The following is an 18153-nucleotide window of genomic DNA, read 5'->3' on the forward strand; positions in this document are numbered from 1 at the left end:
CACATGTGAAAAGCACAAGCTGAATCTAAAATCCACTTGTGTGTCTGAATGTCATCTCGTGAAGCGATTTAGCACATATTCTTCTCCGGATATCCGAGTCGCCCGAAGTATTACATCTGGCTGTTGTTTTATCAATCTTCTTATTCGGGCAATCCCTCTCAAAGTGACCCTTTTGATGACAACCCCAACATTCAGCATCCTTTCTACTCACCCTTTTCCTAGACTTTGACCTAGCTACTGATTTGCATCTCCCTCTTTGGCTCGAGCGACCTCTAACCATCAAACCCTCACCGTGGTCCTCTTTCTCACCATTATTGATATGATTTCTTAATTCATCCGAATTCAATGCATGTCTTACCATCTGTAACGTGACCACCTCCTTACTGTACATCATTGAATTAACTACGTCTTTGTACGCCGGTGATAATGAAAACAGTAGAGTGCATGCTAGCACTTTAATATCAGCATGAGTAAGATCCATAGCCAATTTATTAAAAGCATCAAGATGATCCTGTAAAGTTGTACCTGTCTTCATCTTGAAGGTGTGTAAACGCTGCCTTAACAACATTCTAGTTGTTATTGATTTCTTCTGGTAGAGATCTTCAAGTTTCTTCCACAAACTCGCAGCTGTTTTCTCGGTACTGACTTCACATAACACGCTGTCTGATAAGGATAATTGAATTGTGCTAAACGCATCCATCTCAATCTTCTGCTTCTCGGCCTCTTTCGTATTTTTGGGATACGAGTCGTCCAAAGCATAGACTGATCCTTCTCTCCGTAACAACGCCATGATCTTGATCTTCCAGATATTGAAGTTATTACATCAAAATTCGCCACCTCAAACTTCATAGATGTCATAGTCTCCTCGTCTCCTAGATCTCATGACCTGTAGGCTTCTGATACCAATTGTTAGCGCGGAAACGATAAAAACACAGTAATTAATGTGGTTCGGATCGATGTGATCCTAGTCCACGGAGAACGGCCGACACTTTTATTAATATCAAGGGAGAAAGTAAGTTACAAGATTGAATACTCTTAGGTTCTATGTTTTGTCCTTAATAGATCCTAGCTAGCATGTATTTATACTATTAGGTCTAATCCTTTCCTAGAAAGGATCTAAATCCCAATCACACTCGAAAACCAACAAAGAAAAAAGTTTCCTTTTATTTCTTTCCGCTTTTGAGTAGGAATTGGCTTGAATATCTTCTCAACTTCACAGTATTAAAAATTCATTTAATATGAATAAATAATCTATTAAGAAGCCAGTAACTTCTTTTTTTACGATTTAGAACCAGTAAATTCAAAATATTAGCTCTGCCGACTTGAGCACGGCATTTTTGTGGATGACATTGGACAGAAATGAAAAGGTTTAAACTTTGTAGAACATGTGAGGATCGGACAGTAAGGCTTAGATATAATATGTCACGCCTAATTAGCAATGTCATGCCAGCAACAATCTTTACCAACAATTAGTTATTGGGATAATAACACTTTTGGACCCAAAATTATTGGTAAAATTTGTTGTTAATACTTGTGATATATGATTCGACATATTTAGCCCTTAATGAATTGAAATGTGTGTTTTTAGTTCCTTTGTGTAGAAATATGTTATATTTGACTATTCTTATAGAATTATATTACCTTCAAATATGAAGTAATAATACAAATTTAATATATCACATGAGTAATTAAGTCACATGAGTAATTAAGTGGTCGAACAGTTAATAATTATAGTATATTTATAAATATTCACAAGCAACTAAATTATAAATACACAATTCAATTAATTGAAGGTTTAATGTGCATGTCAGATATCATAGCTAAAAATAGGATTGGTGCATCAAACGTGGTTATTTTATCACCATACATGAAGTGCCTCAAAAAGATTTCAATTGTTATCGGTAAATGATTGGTAAATCATGATAGTGTAAAATTAAGATATTTCGTATAAGTTTAGACTTTTTCCCGTTTATAATTGCTGTTTCACCTTTGGTAATGTTAACTTTAGTACGCTACTTTTTCCATGACCTGCAAAGACAAAAATAGAAATGAAAACAACAACATCTAAATTTATTTATTTAAGCCAAAAAAGTCGCACAAACAAAGTATAATTCTAAAACCTCATTCTTGCATCTCTCTATAGGTTCCAGAAGGGCCAAAAAGAACAATCTTTTATACAAAAATTATATATTCCAAAGATTTGAGAAGAGGCAAAGTATTGTTGGTATTGTATTAGCTTTGTCTTAAAACCTCATTTAATACAAACAGTTAGGGACATCATCAAAAATGTTTGTAAATCATTGTACTCATCCCACTTAGTCTTTTTTTTAAAAGGGAAAACTATATATATATATACATGTTAAGGGGAAATATTTACGAAACGTGACGATAATTTTCCTTATTTACAAAACATAACAATATATTACGAAACATGACAGATTTTCATATATATATATATATTTTTTTTTAAATTTAATTTTTTTTTTTTTTGCTCAAAGGCTCATAAAATTACTTCATTTTTTTGTGTATGAAAGCTGTATGAAAAATGTATGAAATGTATATGTGTGAGCGAAATTTTTAATATAATTGTCATACACAAAATTATGAGCGAAAACTTTAAGCCTTGAATATTGTATGAAAGTTGTTAAAATGTTGTTGTAGTTGTATTAATTTTCCAGAAACCTAATATGAACTTTATACGAAAAATGTGAATGAAATTCTAAGTCTTGAGTTAGATATACACATTTCATATCATTCTCATGCATAAAATTTTGAGCGTAATGTTTAAGCCTTAATCGAGATATACACACTTCATACATTCTTCATACATAAAATTTGAGCAAACTTTTTAAGCCTTGGGCAAGATATACACATTTCATACACAAAATTTGAGCGATTATTTTAAGTTTTGAATGTTGTATCAAAGGTGTATACAATGTTTTTGTAGTTGTATTAATTTTACAGAAATCTAACATGAACTTTATACACGAAAATGTGACCGAAATTTTAAGACTTGAGCGAGATATAAATTTCATACTGTTTTCATACACACAATTTTGAGCGGATTTTTTAAGCCTTGAACGAGATATACACATTTCATACATTTTTCATACTGTTTTCATACACTAAATTTTGAGCGAACTTTTTAAGCCTTGAGCGAGATATACACATTTCATACAACTTTCATACATAAATTTTTGAGAGAAAAAAATATTTAAATTTTTTTTAAAAAATAAATAAAAAAATTTAAAAAGTAATTTTTTTTTTTTTAAAAAAAGCATGTTTTGTATAGGTTTTGTAATGTTATGTTTTGTAAATATAAAACTATCGTCACGTTTCGTAAATATTTTTCCTTAATATGTATATATACGTAGTTGTTCCTTTTTTAAATAGGTCCAAAATAGTGTAACAGCTAAATTGTAAGCTTCCACAATTGGGGTCCACAATGAATTGGCCTTTGTGGAAATTTCAAGTAGTCACTTGAGTCTTCACTACTTAAAATACCAAATTCCACAACTCTTTTTGGTTTCTTGCCCATTTTGTCTCTTTGCTTTCCAGATCATTTTGCAAAATTGCATCATTCGCGGTGGCAATACAGTTCAACGAGTCAAATAAATTTAATTATTTTCTGTCTTTGTTCAATTTATCTATTTGCTCATCTGATCTGTAATTGAGTAATTAAATAATTCTTCTTCTTTTTTTTTTTTTAGAAGAGAATTAAAATTTGATAATCGTATGATTAAGATGTGTGATCATATCATTTAAAACTTTTTTTTTTGTAGAAGGGAATTACAAATTTAATAATTGTATTGTTAAGATGTGTAATCATCTCATTTAGACTTTAAATTATTAGCGAGTACACACTTTTAATTTATTTTAATTATCATCTCCACACGCTCCTTACATATGGGTTTGATTCTTTTCATGAGCTAAGCACGTAGAATTTTTTACATATATATAATGGATGGGGGATGAAACTTGAACTTATAACTTCTGTATGCCCTTGTACCATGTTGAGGTTGTGATCATCTCATCTAAAAGTAAGAAGCTATTAAAAATAGCATATCGTTAGTTGCGTAGTTATCATCTTCACATTAACGTGTTAGATGGATGAGAGAGAGAATATAAATCCAAGAGTGCAAAAAACTCAGCATCTAGTACAATACCTTTATTGCATATGTTGTTCTAACAAAATAGTAACTGCGTTTATAGTAATGAAGAAAGTGATTGAAAAAAATAAGAGAAGCTTTTCCTTGATTTCAAAAAGTACCTTATTTATTATGTCAAACAATCTGTTGGAATAATTTAATCCAATTGTAGAAATCTGTTGTTAACCTCAAATTCTCCCTTCCCCACATAAACCTCTTAAAAGAACTAAAGTTGTCCTCACTTAACCATAAAATACACTCCAACATCCAACTCCCACCTCCCCACCCCCTCGCCCCAAACACACCCCCCCCCCCCCACCCCAAAATGTCTCTCTCCTTCAACAACTTGAAAAGACCATTGGAACAGTTAAAGAGTTGACCAGTTGATATATCATAGTGAGATTACATTGATCCAAAGAGGGATTTAATTATACTCAAGAAATGATGACTATATTCCCAAGAAACTCAAACACCAAAGAGGGCTACCACCAAACTATCCTTTGAGTAATCTTCAAGCCTTTCTTTGAAACCTCTATTTTTTCTACTTTGCCTTTTCTTTTTTTCTCTCTTTATTCTCTCATTGAAACACAACCCATAAAGAGAAAGAACAAAAAAGGTGTTATGGAAAATCACCAATTCATATATCCAATTCTTATCTCCTTTATTACTGCTCTTGGCCTTGTCTCCATTTCTCTTTGCATAGCTGCTGAATTCAAGAAAACAAAGGTAAGTTTTTTTTTTTTTTTTTCAATCTTTAACCATCTATTTTCAATTGGATTTTTTTTTGGCTTTGATCATTTTGTTTGATTGGTTATCTTTTGCTTGCAGAAGAAAGATCTCAGGTTTGATGGGGAATTGTGTTACTTGCCTGGAAGTGTGGATTTTGAATTGGGAATTGGAGCTATAATTTGTTTAGTAATGGCTCAAGTAATTGGCAACTTGTTGATATGTAAAATTTTCTTTTCAAGGGACCATCAAAACAGTTCATCAAAGGCTAAAAAGAAGCCTACCATTAATGGCTTCATGTGTGTTCTTTCATGGTAGGTGATCCATCCATTTCTAACATGAAATTTACTTTTGAGTTTAATTTTTTTTTTTTTTTATGGATCATTCAAATTCATAATCTTGAAAATGAAATGCTGTACCTGCAGCTATAATAGGTAAAAATGATTTGATAGTATAAAAAATATTTATCTTGGCGATATATATAACTTAAAAGTCTTTACTTTCTACTCTGAAGTCGAAATGATTGATTTATCAGAAATATTTTTATCATGTCTAAATAAGGAAAAAATATCAAATTGAATAGAACAACTTTAATATGTATTGATTTGATAGAACAGTAACTATTCGGGTTATTATCTTGCTTTGAGTTTCAATTGTGTAACAACTTGAAAAATAGATACGTGACGAAGTGGCAAGGTACGAGTGTTGAAGCTGAATGTGCAACATACGGGCATGAATTAAATTACTCAGTTTTCTTCGTATTTCAATTGGTTTCAGGTTTCTTTATTTTACCGATAACAAATAATGCTGCATATGGGCTACAGTTAGTCCGGAGGTGAAACCTGGATTTTGTTGATGCTTTTTGAACCATCTTTTTTTTCCTTACTAGATTCTGAATAAATCATTTTTAAATATATAAAATAATTCTTTATACAAATACAACATTTGAGCTTAAGTTACTGAATTCTACCGAACTTGTACTAAAAAAAATGGATAATTTGTGAAGGTTGAAAGTTGTAATTTGCGGGGGTTTCATCTTCCGCTAGCAAATAGTGGAGGCTAAAACCTCCACGAAATGCAACTTTCAACCTCCGCAAATTATCCAATTTTTTGTAGTGCAATTTTAAGGCTAACCCGTCCCTAGTATCCCACAATAAAAGAATTATCTAGTAAGTTTCACTATTAATCTCTCTCGTTACCTGGCGCATATTCAGATTAAAGGAACGACAACCAAATGATTAAACTAAAAAAAAAAAAAAAAAAATTAATTAATTTCTTCTTTTTACTTTGTTTTTCTCGATAAGCTTCAAGGCAATAAGAATTTGAACATCGAACATACTAATTTCATTATTTTGATTACCGTTGGTATTGATCTTAACCCGTGCCTCAACATCTCCGTTTTGTATAGATGGATAATTTTCAAATCAAAATATTTTCAACCGAAATTTTGTTCTAAATATAGAGTATCGTCTTTTCATGATGTATATTTGTTCTAGAATTTTGTGTTGAGCTCTGAAATCTTGACTAGTTAGTTATAAATGAAATGATGATTGCATTTGCAGGATGAGCTTTGTGATGGCAATAATTTTGATAGGGACTGGCAGTAGCATGAACAAAAGCCAACCACTTGGTGAAGGGTGGATTGATGGTGAATGTTACATAGTTAAAGATGGTGTCTATATTATTTCAGCTATTTTGGTCTTTGTAACTTTGAGCTCAACACTTGGTTCCCTCATCTTGAAAATAAAGAAGAAGAACCAAGTCGAAACAAGATGGCAAGATACTTCTACAAGTTGAATATATAGAAAGATATATACAAGATGAGAAATGAAATACAAAATGCATAGACTTACTTAGCAACATGTTTTTCTTATGATAAAGAATCAATGCCCTCCATCCTTGAGAGAAAAGCACATAAGAGCTTCCTATGTTTGGTTGATCAAAATTTTAGAAAATATTCCGTTAAAAATGCAAAAAATATTTTTTTCTAGTAAAAATAGAGAACAAAAATTTCATTAGTGACTACCACACTAATTGTCTCCTTCCCACCCTCCAACACACCACACCCCGATAGACCCCATCCCACAAACCAACCTTTCACCTCCATAATACTTTCTAAATTATATATAAATACTTTTGGAACAATATTTTTGCTAATTTACCAATACTAAAAATACTTAAGAAAACCACTTAGTATTTTTCAAAAAGCATTTTTTTCCTTCGTATAAAACACAATAATTTTCTTTCTTTTTTATTTGGCGAGGCGGGTGAGGAGATGGAAGGGGAATAAAGTGAAGACGCATGTTTCATGGTCCTTTCTAACGCAAGGAATAAGGTAATACTGAAATGTAGACACTTTTCTTCTTCCCCACATGGTGGTGATGTGTTATCAAATTTCAATTAGTACTTCAACAAGTCAGCAATGCACATGGCCAGCAGAAAAGTCCTCCACCGTCTCAGGAAAGTTGGCATAGACATTAGTCAATAAGTTGTCTAAGAAAAATCTTAGAAAAAATATTTAAATTAGAGGGACCAGTTCCCCTCCCAGAAACCTGTCCGTATTCACAACTCTCATGTGAAAGGCACTCGAGAAAGGATTTAAAGTTTTTTCTGTGGGTGTCAACCAACAATTGAAAGGTTTTAATTGCAGTTTGACAGATGACTTCGTAGTTCGATAACAAGTAGGGGTGTCAATGGTTTTTTTAAAAACCAACTTAACCGATCGAATCGAACCGATTTTTAGGTTTTCTTACAAAAATCGATGGTTTTTATATAAATTTATAACCGTACCGAATAATTAGGTTGGTTTTTATTTTTATAAAAATAAACCAAAAAAATACCGAACCGTACCAAATATATTTATAGGTAAATATATTTTATATATTAAGTTTAAAAATAATAAAATATGAAAAATTTCGTCTTGGGCCTGGGGTGATGGAAACAATTATGAGTCGTCAACATAATTAACACTCAAGATCCTAACACTGCAACCTATTATACTATTCTATATATTAAAACTAAATTAGTTCTAGGATTAGGACCTCGATTAGTAACATGTAACCTACGAGGCGTTCGAACAATTTTGGATAGCAAACTACAAGATATTAGATATCTTTCTCTCATATGATTTAAATTATATTTCTCTTATTGGATACTTAATATTAGTAGATTCGATTCTTCAGTCTCATCTTGATTGATTTCTTCCCTCTTATGTGATTAAAATTATATGTTTTATCTTTGCTTAACATTGTTTTATACGATCGTAAAATAGTGAGATCAATCTCGCTTTCGTGTCGTCTTTCAAGTTTTCTTGATTCATCACCTTTTAAACAGTAAAAATGTCTAGAGAGTTTAGTTAAAGTCTAACCGGCATATCGTGTTCTAACTTTTACTAGTGATTTTTACATGAAGTTTTTATTTTAGAAAAATACCGAAAATTAAACCGACCCTTACCGACATCGAAGAAAAAACCGAGATGTTTTGGGACGGTTTCGAAAAATCTAATTTTGGTTATACTAAATAAAATAACCGAAAAATCGGTATGGTATAAATTTTATAAAATAACCGCCCAAACCATACCATTGGCACCCCTTTATAACAAGGATAACATTATTTCTTACAGTTTCGTAATAAATATATTTCAATAAACTCTTGAGTAACTAAAATATTTGACTGTTTTCCAAGAGAGAAGCTCCACATAAAGTGATGAATAAGTAAAATATTTATCAGGACGGATAGAGTGACGCTAGAAATGAACGCGCTAGATGCCTAAAACCTGTGTACGCAAGGACCTCGTATAACAACAGAGACAGTAACCACATTAGAGCAAAACTGTCAACAGAATTTCACCATATTTTGAGAAAAAACTACATTTTCATCAAAAAGAGCCACAATATACATTCAATGGTATAGTGAGAACAATTCCAAACACAATATGATAAGAATAAACCTACATCGAGGAATATAGGCAAAAGTGTTCAAACACCATCCTTTTGTGCCAAGAGGGCAATATATGCATTATGCACAAAATGAGCACCAGCAAATATATAATGATAGCAATAAAGAGCATTGCATTGCAAGAGAAAGTAAAGATAACTATTAAAACTGCTGGGCACCTTTCATTAAAAATGTCACTAGAAGGGTATTTTCGTCTAGACAAAGTTTAAGGTAGTACAGAACAACTTTTAAACTCAAGAGAATGATGAGAAGACAAGTTCATTTCCTCGGTCTAATCTAGGCTAAAGAAACTAACAGACAACTTACATGTCAAATCCCCTTGACCAAATGACAAGATGCGTAGATCAGGTGAGAGAACCAAGTGAACTGATTGAAAAACTCAAATCCCCACCAGGGCATACATACGACATCAATAGTCGCATAAAGAAGCGTATAAGAAAACCTGGCTCACTGGACCAAAAAAAGCATGAACCAGCCATGAATAACAATTCCTAATACAACTGCAACTGTAGTAATTGGCAGTTCAGTAACATTTGGTATTGAACTCCTCAGCGAATGTCATAAACTAGCGGGAGATTTACTCTGCCAGTGGGTTGAGCAAGGCAGAAAACGACACAACCAGACACCGTGCGAAACTCCAACGAATATGTTACATCCTCATGTACCCTCCTCCACGGCCCCTACTGCCATAGTTATTATAACCCCTTCCCCAACCATAGCCATATGCACCACGATGCCCACCATGTCCAGGCCCATAGCCACCATACCCAGGATAAGGCCTTTGCTGATGGTTACCGAAAGTCTGGAGGAAAAAACATAAAAAAAAAAAAAGGAGTGATTTGTTAGTTACTGCCACTGGTATGTAATAGTAATTGATCAAAATCCAGTGAATATTTGTTTGCGGGGTAAACGAACCTCAGTATCCTGCCTCATCCTATGAGAAAAGTGATTTTGCCCATTCCTACCTCCACGAGCAACTGTGTTGCGAGATATATTATCAAAGAAGTCATCCTTAATATAGGCAGGCTGCGCAGACATCAGAAGGAGAATTAAATGTGATAATTTAAACGCTTATGACAATCATATTATACAAGTAATATGACTCAAGGTCTGGTAAAGAGGAATATAATGCAAAATAACATGTGGATAATTCGATTATACGTGATAAAAATGCTTGACACCTACTTTGGGATCAGCATTAGCATCCAAGCCATGACCATCGTCATTCCCCTTGTTCTCATTGTCCATAGCAATGTCCTCGCCATCCATCTTTTTAGCTGTTTGTTTTGCTTTACCAAGATAACCCCATACTTCATCCTTATTAAACTTCTCATTCATTGCAGCAAAATCGAATTCTTCGGTGAACTCTGAAGATGATTGCAACTGCAACAACACAAAAACAAAATGTCATAAGCTAGATGATTATGAAATTGCTTCCAGAGGCAGAAACATTTTTTGGACAAGGGCAGCAGAAATATTTATAAAGCAGAACAGAAAATTTTCCTATAAAGCAAAGAAACTTGTAAGGCAAAGGTAATTTGCATTCTTAAGGAAGCATCATTCGTTTTGAACTCTTGAAATGGTATGGATCTTGAAGTCCCTAAACTTCTTGATCACGAAGAATCTTACAGCAGCTATGTTTGATGCAATTCCCACCTTAAGGTATTATGCCCAAGGAATACAGGAGTGGTTACCATAGTTAATTCTTTTCGCTTAACTTCTTAGACCAGTTATTGTTCATAAACCCCCACCACCTAAACCCCATTTATTCCATCTCTTACGTACTTTTTTGGCCCAAAACGAATACCAAAGCTCTTCTCCTTCTTCATCCGTGTAAACATTCTGTATTTTCAGTTTGAGTTCCGAGTGGTAAACCTAAATGGTACAAAGTTGATTCTTTTTCATACTCAGTGCAAAGTTAATTCTCACAACACTCTTACTTTAAAAATGCTATTTCTTTTGAAGGGGGGCTACATATTTGGATGTAGTTAAACCTGTGGATATATAGATTAACTGTTACCATTCTCAAAAAAAAAAAAAAAAAAAAAAAGCTACTTCTTCGACTGTTTCTCTCTCTTATCTCTCTTACTCTACTGAAAATACATCCCTTCTACCCTCCCCTTTGTCAGAGGCCTTAATATGTCATCCTACATCATTTTGCTAAGATTTCATCCCAACATATTCATTACCCACCCCATGCCTATACAGGCACACCTTATATAAAAAGAACCTTACTTGAGCTTCAGAGAGGTGGAAAGAGGGCATCAGCTTTTGCGTCTTAAATCCACAATGGGACAAGAAAACTGTACCTAGATTTAATGAGTTCTAGCTTCTCTATTGCTTGTAGATTTTTTGTTTTCCAGAAAAGAGACAAAATAAATTTTATGGAAGTCCATTGATAGCCACAAGATTACAGTAAATATGCATTATTGTGTCATGTCAACAATGTCTAAATCCATATAGAATATGAATGTGATGTTTGAATTTTAACGCAAAGGAGGAAACAGTGATAGAATCAAACTATCAAGCATATCAATCTTTGACAAGCAAGGGCATAGCTTAAGAGTCTAGTAGAACCCAACCCCAAACAAAAAAGGAAAGCAAGCAATCATCGGATGTACATGGTCACTAGTTCAAGCAATTAAATGAATGATAGGCAGAACCAGTTTCACAGAGATTCAACCACTTTACTACTGACATCCAATAGACTTCACACTACAAATAATAGAATAAGGCAATTGAACTGCATAAGGGCAGAAATGGTTCTAAATAAATAATAACAGCAAATAATTTAACCAGACACTCATCAAAACATGAAGGGCTAAATAACCTTCTTTGCAGCAGGTGGCAGTGGCAACAATGGCGCTTGGGCTGCTGAAGTAGTAAATGATGATGAGGGATTCAGAGGTTCTGAGCTGAGAACACCAAGGTCCTTCTGATCTGAATATAATTGCCCAGGAAATCTAGGTAGAGATAACTGATCTGGAGTTAGCAATCTAGGGGGTTGCTGTCGAAACACACCTGATGAGGAATCTACAAATGGGGATACAGGATACAAGGGTGAAGCATTAGAACCCATTCTAGCAAGGATAGGAGCACCAGAGTTACCCACATTTTGACTAGACTGGGGAAATGCAGGAGTATATGCGTAAGAAGGCATGGAAGAGGTTACAGATAATAAGGGAGATATAATGTTAGTACTAGGAGCCACAGGAAGTTGCTGTGGGGCAAGATTCTGTATGCTAGCTAGAGATAAAGAATTTGCAGTGGTAACCACAGGCACTGGAGCTACGCATTTTGGCAGAACAGCTGAAGTGAAAGGTTCAGGGCCTTGGAGTGGGTAAGTCTGCAGCAAATCCTGCATCATCGCATGTGAAGCAGCAGGCTGAATAGAATGTTGTGGAGCATGGTTACTGCTTGCGGGTTCACTGTATCTTTGCTGGTAAGCAGGAGTTGCATAAGAACCCATGTTGGATTGAGTTGCCTGAGAAGCGCCATATTCAAACTGGTTTACAGATTGATGTGAAGGTGGCATACTATTCAAGGAAGTAGGTCCCTTGTATGAGCCATATTCTGTCAAAGATCCACCACTAAGTGAAACCGATTTTGAAGAGCTTGGGGAGACTCCAGCACAGTGTGACTACAGGAATAAAAATGGCATTACCTTACTGTGAAATAAAAGTAAAATGTAGCAACTACTGTCAGATTTTCTTGGGTAAATACTATCAGCATAACTTCTCGTGCAAATTTTACAATAGATTATTTAAGGTGTCATCTATTGTTAGGAGATTAAGCACCTGAATAATTGCAGGATCGTTATCTAATGATTCTTCCACTTGAAGAGGCGGCGAGGACTTTACTTGCAAATCCTGAAAGAGAAGATATTTTTTCTTAGAAATCAACCTTCAAGGGCAAAGAGAGAAAATGATGATCTTCGGCCTTCCACCAAAAAGAAACCCATTACCACAAAGATATTAGTGAACCACAACATTTACAAATAAATTGAAGCAATGAAAACACTCCAATTGGTCTTTGCAACTAGGTAAACTTCTTGTACGTAGCTTCCTCCCGTTAATGTTTTACCGACTTTTAGGGGCTGAAAGTTAGTTTAATAATGAGAAGAAATTTTTCCAATCTTATGCAATTAAGAAGCTGGGCAAGTATATCAAACGCGCAGCAACAAAAATTGACTAGGGTTGCATCGGTTGTTAACCTACCCAACTCTCCTCTTTTATCCAGCCTTGAGACGGCCAAATATGAGCAAGCTCACACAGACGAGTCCAAGTGGAAAGACATAGACAGTGAGGATTAACATAGCCGACCCCCACTAGCTTGGGATGAAGCGCGATTGTTGTGGTATACCGCGCAGCAGCATCGTGCATCCGTCAAACAAAAAAACATATAACCAAGTGAAGCCTGCTACAGGATCTTAACCAGTAGATCTTTCGAGATTCAAAGTCGCGCCATTGTGTCTATTTTGCAACATCGGAGGGAGATGAATAGAAAATTATTAGAAGACTTGAAAAGCCACTCTAGAGGATTAAGAATTTCTTCATGTTTTATTTATATGTTATGTGTAAAGAAAAGAGCCTGTGTGTATAGATGGTTGGATCAACTTTTTGGAAGCCTAATGTTGTGTAGAAATATGTACTTTTTGGCACCATTTTGGTGCAAATTTTTTCAATTGACTTTTATATAGATATACAAATTCTATACAAGATCCCCTTTAGGTTGTCCAGTATGAAGATATGCTCACGAGTAACAAGTCAAATCAAATGAAGTGAATCATCAGAGACATAGCCAACACGACATGGCACAATAAACTCCCTGTCAGAACATAAAATTGGTCTCTCCTCTGAGTAATGAAATGTAACAGCATGCACACTTTATACTTAATATAAAAGAGAGATTAAGGAATTTAGGCACAGATATCTGGGAATGAGCATATACAGTCAAAAGTAGTAGCATCACGTTAAACAGACTGCATTGAGTCTCTTTACTAATAGTAGAAGTACAAATTTCTATACCAGTCAAAATATTTCCACGTACCTTAATGTCACTCCCACGAAACAAAATGTACTCATAAACTTTATCATTTGGAGGAATCTGGGGACCGTCTTTCTTACGCCCCTCAGTTCCGTATGATTTCACTGCAATAGAGCACTGGTTAAAAGAAGGCATTTTTTCGATAATTGATGAAAGTTCCAAATGGAAATAACCAATAAGCATGCAGCCAACATCCCATTCTGAAATTAATACTTTAACCCTCTTATCTTGGGAATCACAATTGTAATGCAGAAGTCTTGAGAAACTTATATGACTGACAAAGAAATGCACCAAAGCAGCGCTATAGAAAAACGAAAGTTTATTCCCATCAAGAGAAACCAGTGTTTCACACAAGGGTGGAAGAAGAGCTTCAACATTTGCCCCATTTTAAGCAACTCAATTCAACCAGGCATGATTAAAAGTAAACTTATTTGCACATCATATTGGACTTTATTTTCTAGGGAAAGAAAAGCATACTCAGGTTTATCTGAATTGCAGATCTGACATTTAATATTCAGTTGGACCAAAAATTAGGAGCATTTAAAACCCAGTGGTGTAAAGCCAGTTATTGGTTACACAAGTGTGCCAAAGCTTTCAAATATCCCATGAGGAAAGTGTGACATATAAATGGGTCAAAGCCATATTAAGAAAAGAATTGATCAAAAGACAAATTTCGAGGCATGAATTTGCCAACCTTACCTAACTACCCAATGATCTAAAGCTAGATACTTAGAATGGACAAGAGAAGAGGTGCACTTAAGGCTCTTATAATCCCCAAAGAGTACAAGCTAAGGGTTGCACTAGCTTAAGGCGCACTGTAGTGTAAGAAACACTCTATTAAAGTGTGCTCCCAAACATCAATGGGCTCTGTCTTGAAGAGGGTGATACCAAACAATAAATATAGCAAGCGAAACACTGTGGATGAGTATGTTAAGGACTTAGGGGAACATAATTGATGAGTATGTTGGTTTATACGAACAGGAAATTAGAATAAGGTAAAACGCTACCCCCAAAATTTAAAATAGAAGCTTAAAACTACATCATTGCTGCTAAATCAGAATTTTAAAATAGCTCGTGAACTCAATTAACATTGTTTTTGGTTCATAATTGATGTAATTACAGTTTTTTCAATTCCTTTGTCAATATGAATATGATCACTGTTTGTGCTTGTAGTAATTTGTTCTTGCATTTTGTGTATATGCATGCACACGCATATACTTCTTCATCAGCAACTTTTTTCACTAGAAATGAGCTTTAACTGCACTTTGAGTATACACTTTACATTCTCAATGGACCTTGAGGCGTCTTTACACCTCTCAAATTTGAGAACACTGAAAACTGTAATACTTCAAGATATTCAGCAAAAATTGCAGCTTGACCGTCTAAGCTATCCTTTCCAGCTGGTTTTTCAATAGCAAAAAGCCATAACTGACAACATACTCCTCATAATCAAAAGGCATCATTTGGAAGCTAGTCAATGTATCATAATAGGTTCTATGGGACAAACCATGACACAATGTATTCAAACCTTCTCTTTATTTCCTTCAGTGTCTCAATTTTATTTTTTTGATAAGTGAGAAAATTCCAGGCATTGTGGAACAAAGCTACTATTAGCAAGCTACTTTGAAACTTATGTTGCAAGAAAGATAAGATGTGGATGGAGTGTGCGCGTAGCTACTACATAAAAGGTGGTCAGGTATGAGACAGCATGCCTAATCAGTCCTCATGGGTGATCCAAAATATACTGAAGTGCAGGGAATATGTGCAACAAGCTGGAATACTTGAAGCAGACATGAGGAATGCCAAACAGTTCCCAATCAAGACAATGTATGCTCTAATGGGAGGCACATCTCCAAAGGTGCAAATGGAAACGACTGGTATGTAACAATCTTACAGCTCCTAAGTGGATTTTCATCCTCAGATTGGCAGCACTGAGAGGGCTTAGTACAAAAGACAGATTGCTCCTATGGGATGTTGTAGATAATCAGCAATGGCCTTTGTGTGGCACTCAACAGGAAGGTATATGCCACCTCTTATTTCAATGTGGTACACTGCTCAGGTGTGGAACAAACTATTGGGATGGCTAGGAATCAGAAGACTGGCCAAATCATGGCCTGAAGAGCTAGAATGGTCAATTGCACATGCTAAAGGCAAGAGTTCGTTTGCAGAAATCTACAGAATGACCTTGGCACCTAGTGTTTATCAAATTTGCTTGAAAGAAATCAGAGGGTGTTTCAGACTAAACAGACCACCACAGATCATTTGACAAGAAGGATCATCCAAAAGGTCATTCATAGAGGTTCACAACTGGGGCGAATTTATAGGTAAAAATATGGGGCACGTGAACCCATGGTCTCTCCGTAAAACTAGGTATTTTATATATATATTTTCTAAAATTGGTATAATATTATCAGCGCACTTGTTTAAATGTTGAGTTATTTACCTAGACGACTAGGGATCAATTCCCACTTAGTACATTTTTTCTTTCTTTTTTTAAGTGGTGCACCCATGTTCCAGAAATCCTATATTTGCCTCTGGTTCACAAAGGACTAGGCTTCACAAATTTCTAGACAACCTTAGTTTCTATCCATTCGTCTAGATAAGTAGTTCTGTAGTTTCTTGGAGGTAATAGATGGGAGTTGCTCAGCATTCTGGTCAAGGCCAAATGCTTTTGATTGTACAAATTTATTTTGGTAATAAAATCCTTTTATTTACCCCCAAAAAAAAAAAAAAAATTACAATGAATAAAGTAGTTAAAAATATGGAACAACATTCAAAACCAATAAATAAGAATCTTATACCTTCAAAACGAGATTTTAACTAGTTGCAAACATTTTCTAGCGTTACTGGAAAGCCAATAATTTTACAAACACGATAATTCATTTCCAGAGAGAAAAGAAAGGCGAACCGTTTTTCAAGCCAAGGGAAGAGTCTTGGGGATTAAGATGGTAAAGGACTCCTTCATAACGAATCTCAAACTTGGATGTCAAACTAATGTAACTTCCTATATATGAATCCCCCGCCGCCGACGCTTCGGAATCATTCGACATTGTTTTCGTGTGTCAATCAAATTTTTGTTTGGCTCTTTCTGGTATGGTATTTTAGGGCGCTTTTTCGTGTGTGAAACTGCGAATCAAACTACTTCTTTTTATTTTTTTGGGAGAAGAGAGGGTAGTTTAGATTCTATTTGGGACCATACCCTTCGAGGGGTATTCTCTCGAAGGTTCATTTAGAACTTATTGGGTTAGTTCATCAACTAAACAACTATAATGGGGCCAAGTGCACAAATTGTCTTAAAGTTTTGGCCCCATTTTTTAATTTTTATTTATTTGAAAAATAAATTTCCGTTTTACTTTTCCCTTGAAAAATACTTTTGCCCTTTTTTACCTATTTTTAACTCATTGCGCAACAGCTTATAGCAAATTGTAAGGGTGGGCGTTCGGTTCTTCGATTCGATTTTATCAAACTTTAGTTTGGCTATTTTGGTTTCAGTTTTTTGAAGGTGGACACCGAACCCAACTAGTTCGGTTCGGTTCTTTCGGTTTCGATTTTTTGAAGTTCGGTTCGGTTCGATTTCGATTTTTTCAATTCGATTTTTTTGATATGATATTAGAAGCGATTTCATTTACACTAATTCATATTCTTAAAAGCAATAAAATATAAACTGATAAATTGAAATCAAAATCAAACAAACAGGATACACAAGAACAGAAAATCATAATTATGATATAGGATTACTAGGTGTTATATACATACAGTAAGAATAATTAAGAAAACACATAGAATAATTAAGAAAACACATAAAAGACATACATTAATCCTAAAGACACATCCTAGTTACCTTCCTTTGTTAAGGATATTTGATTTTCTCAACTGAACTGGAAAATTACAGATACAAAAGCAAAAGAGGGCTTGTTACAATTGAGTTTTTTTGGGCTTAAACTTAATGGGCTTGGACGATTTTAATTTTTTTTGGGTAATGTATTAAATTTCAGTTTAAACCGAAACACCGAAGAACCGAACACCGAAGTTTCTGAAAATGTAAACCATAAAGTGTTCGAGTTTGTTGAAATATTCCAATAGACCTCCGCTCGAAAAAAAAATTATTAACTAATATTATGCCACTAAGCAGCGAGCTTAGCGAAAAATTTTATTAATAATGAAAATAACGAAATCAATTACAAAATGAATAACTACGCTTTGCAAGAGTAAAAAAAACTATAATCAACCTAAGAGTATCTCAACTCTAAGTTGATTTCACAGAATATGGTCCTAC

At 34.5% G+C, this 18153-nt stretch overlaps 2 protein-coding genes across 2 annotated transcripts; one reads left to right on the forward strand and one right to left on the reverse strand.

Annotated features, from left to right (window-relative positions):
• The first annotated feature begins 4446 nt into the window (after positions 1 to 4446).
• LOC132030020 (protein MODIFYING WALL LIGNIN-1) lies at positions 4447 to 6722 on the forward strand. The gene is made up of 3 exons (XM_059419486.1): positions 4447 to 4874; positions 4977 to 5188; positions 6437 to 6722. The coding sequence occupies exons 1-3, from the start codon at positions 4770 to 4772 to the stop codon at positions 6669 to 6671; spliced, it is 552 nt and encodes a 183-aa protein (XP_059275469.1). The 5' UTR covers positions 4447 to 4769; the 3' UTR covers positions 6672 to 6722.
• Positions 6723 to 8966: 2244 nt separating this feature from the next.
• LOC132030021 (protein decapping 5-like) lies at positions 8967 to 17018 on the reverse strand. Its single transcript, XM_059419487.1, has 7 exons — positions 16786 to 17018; positions 13881 to 13981; positions 12629 to 12700; positions 11662 to 12471; positions 10017 to 10214; positions 9747 to 9857; positions 8967 to 9633 (listed from the first exon to the last, which is right to left on the reverse strand). The coding sequence occupies exons 1-7, from the start codon at positions 16925 to 16927 to the stop codon at positions 9481 to 9483; spliced, it is 1587 nt and encodes a 528-aa protein (XP_059275470.1). The 5' UTR covers positions 16928 to 17018; the 3' UTR covers positions 8967 to 9480.
• Positions 17019 to 18153: the final 1135 nt, after the last annotated feature.

The sequence above is a fragment of the Lycium ferocissimum genome, chromosome 9 (assembly GCF_029784015.1).
Source record: "Lycium ferocissimum isolate CSIRO_LF1 chromosome 9, AGI_CSIRO_Lferr_CH_V1, whole genome shotgun sequence".
In the NCBI taxonomy this organism is placed as follows: domain Eukaryota; kingdom Viridiplantae; phylum Streptophyta; class Magnoliopsida; order Solanales; family Solanaceae; genus Lycium; species Lycium ferocissimum.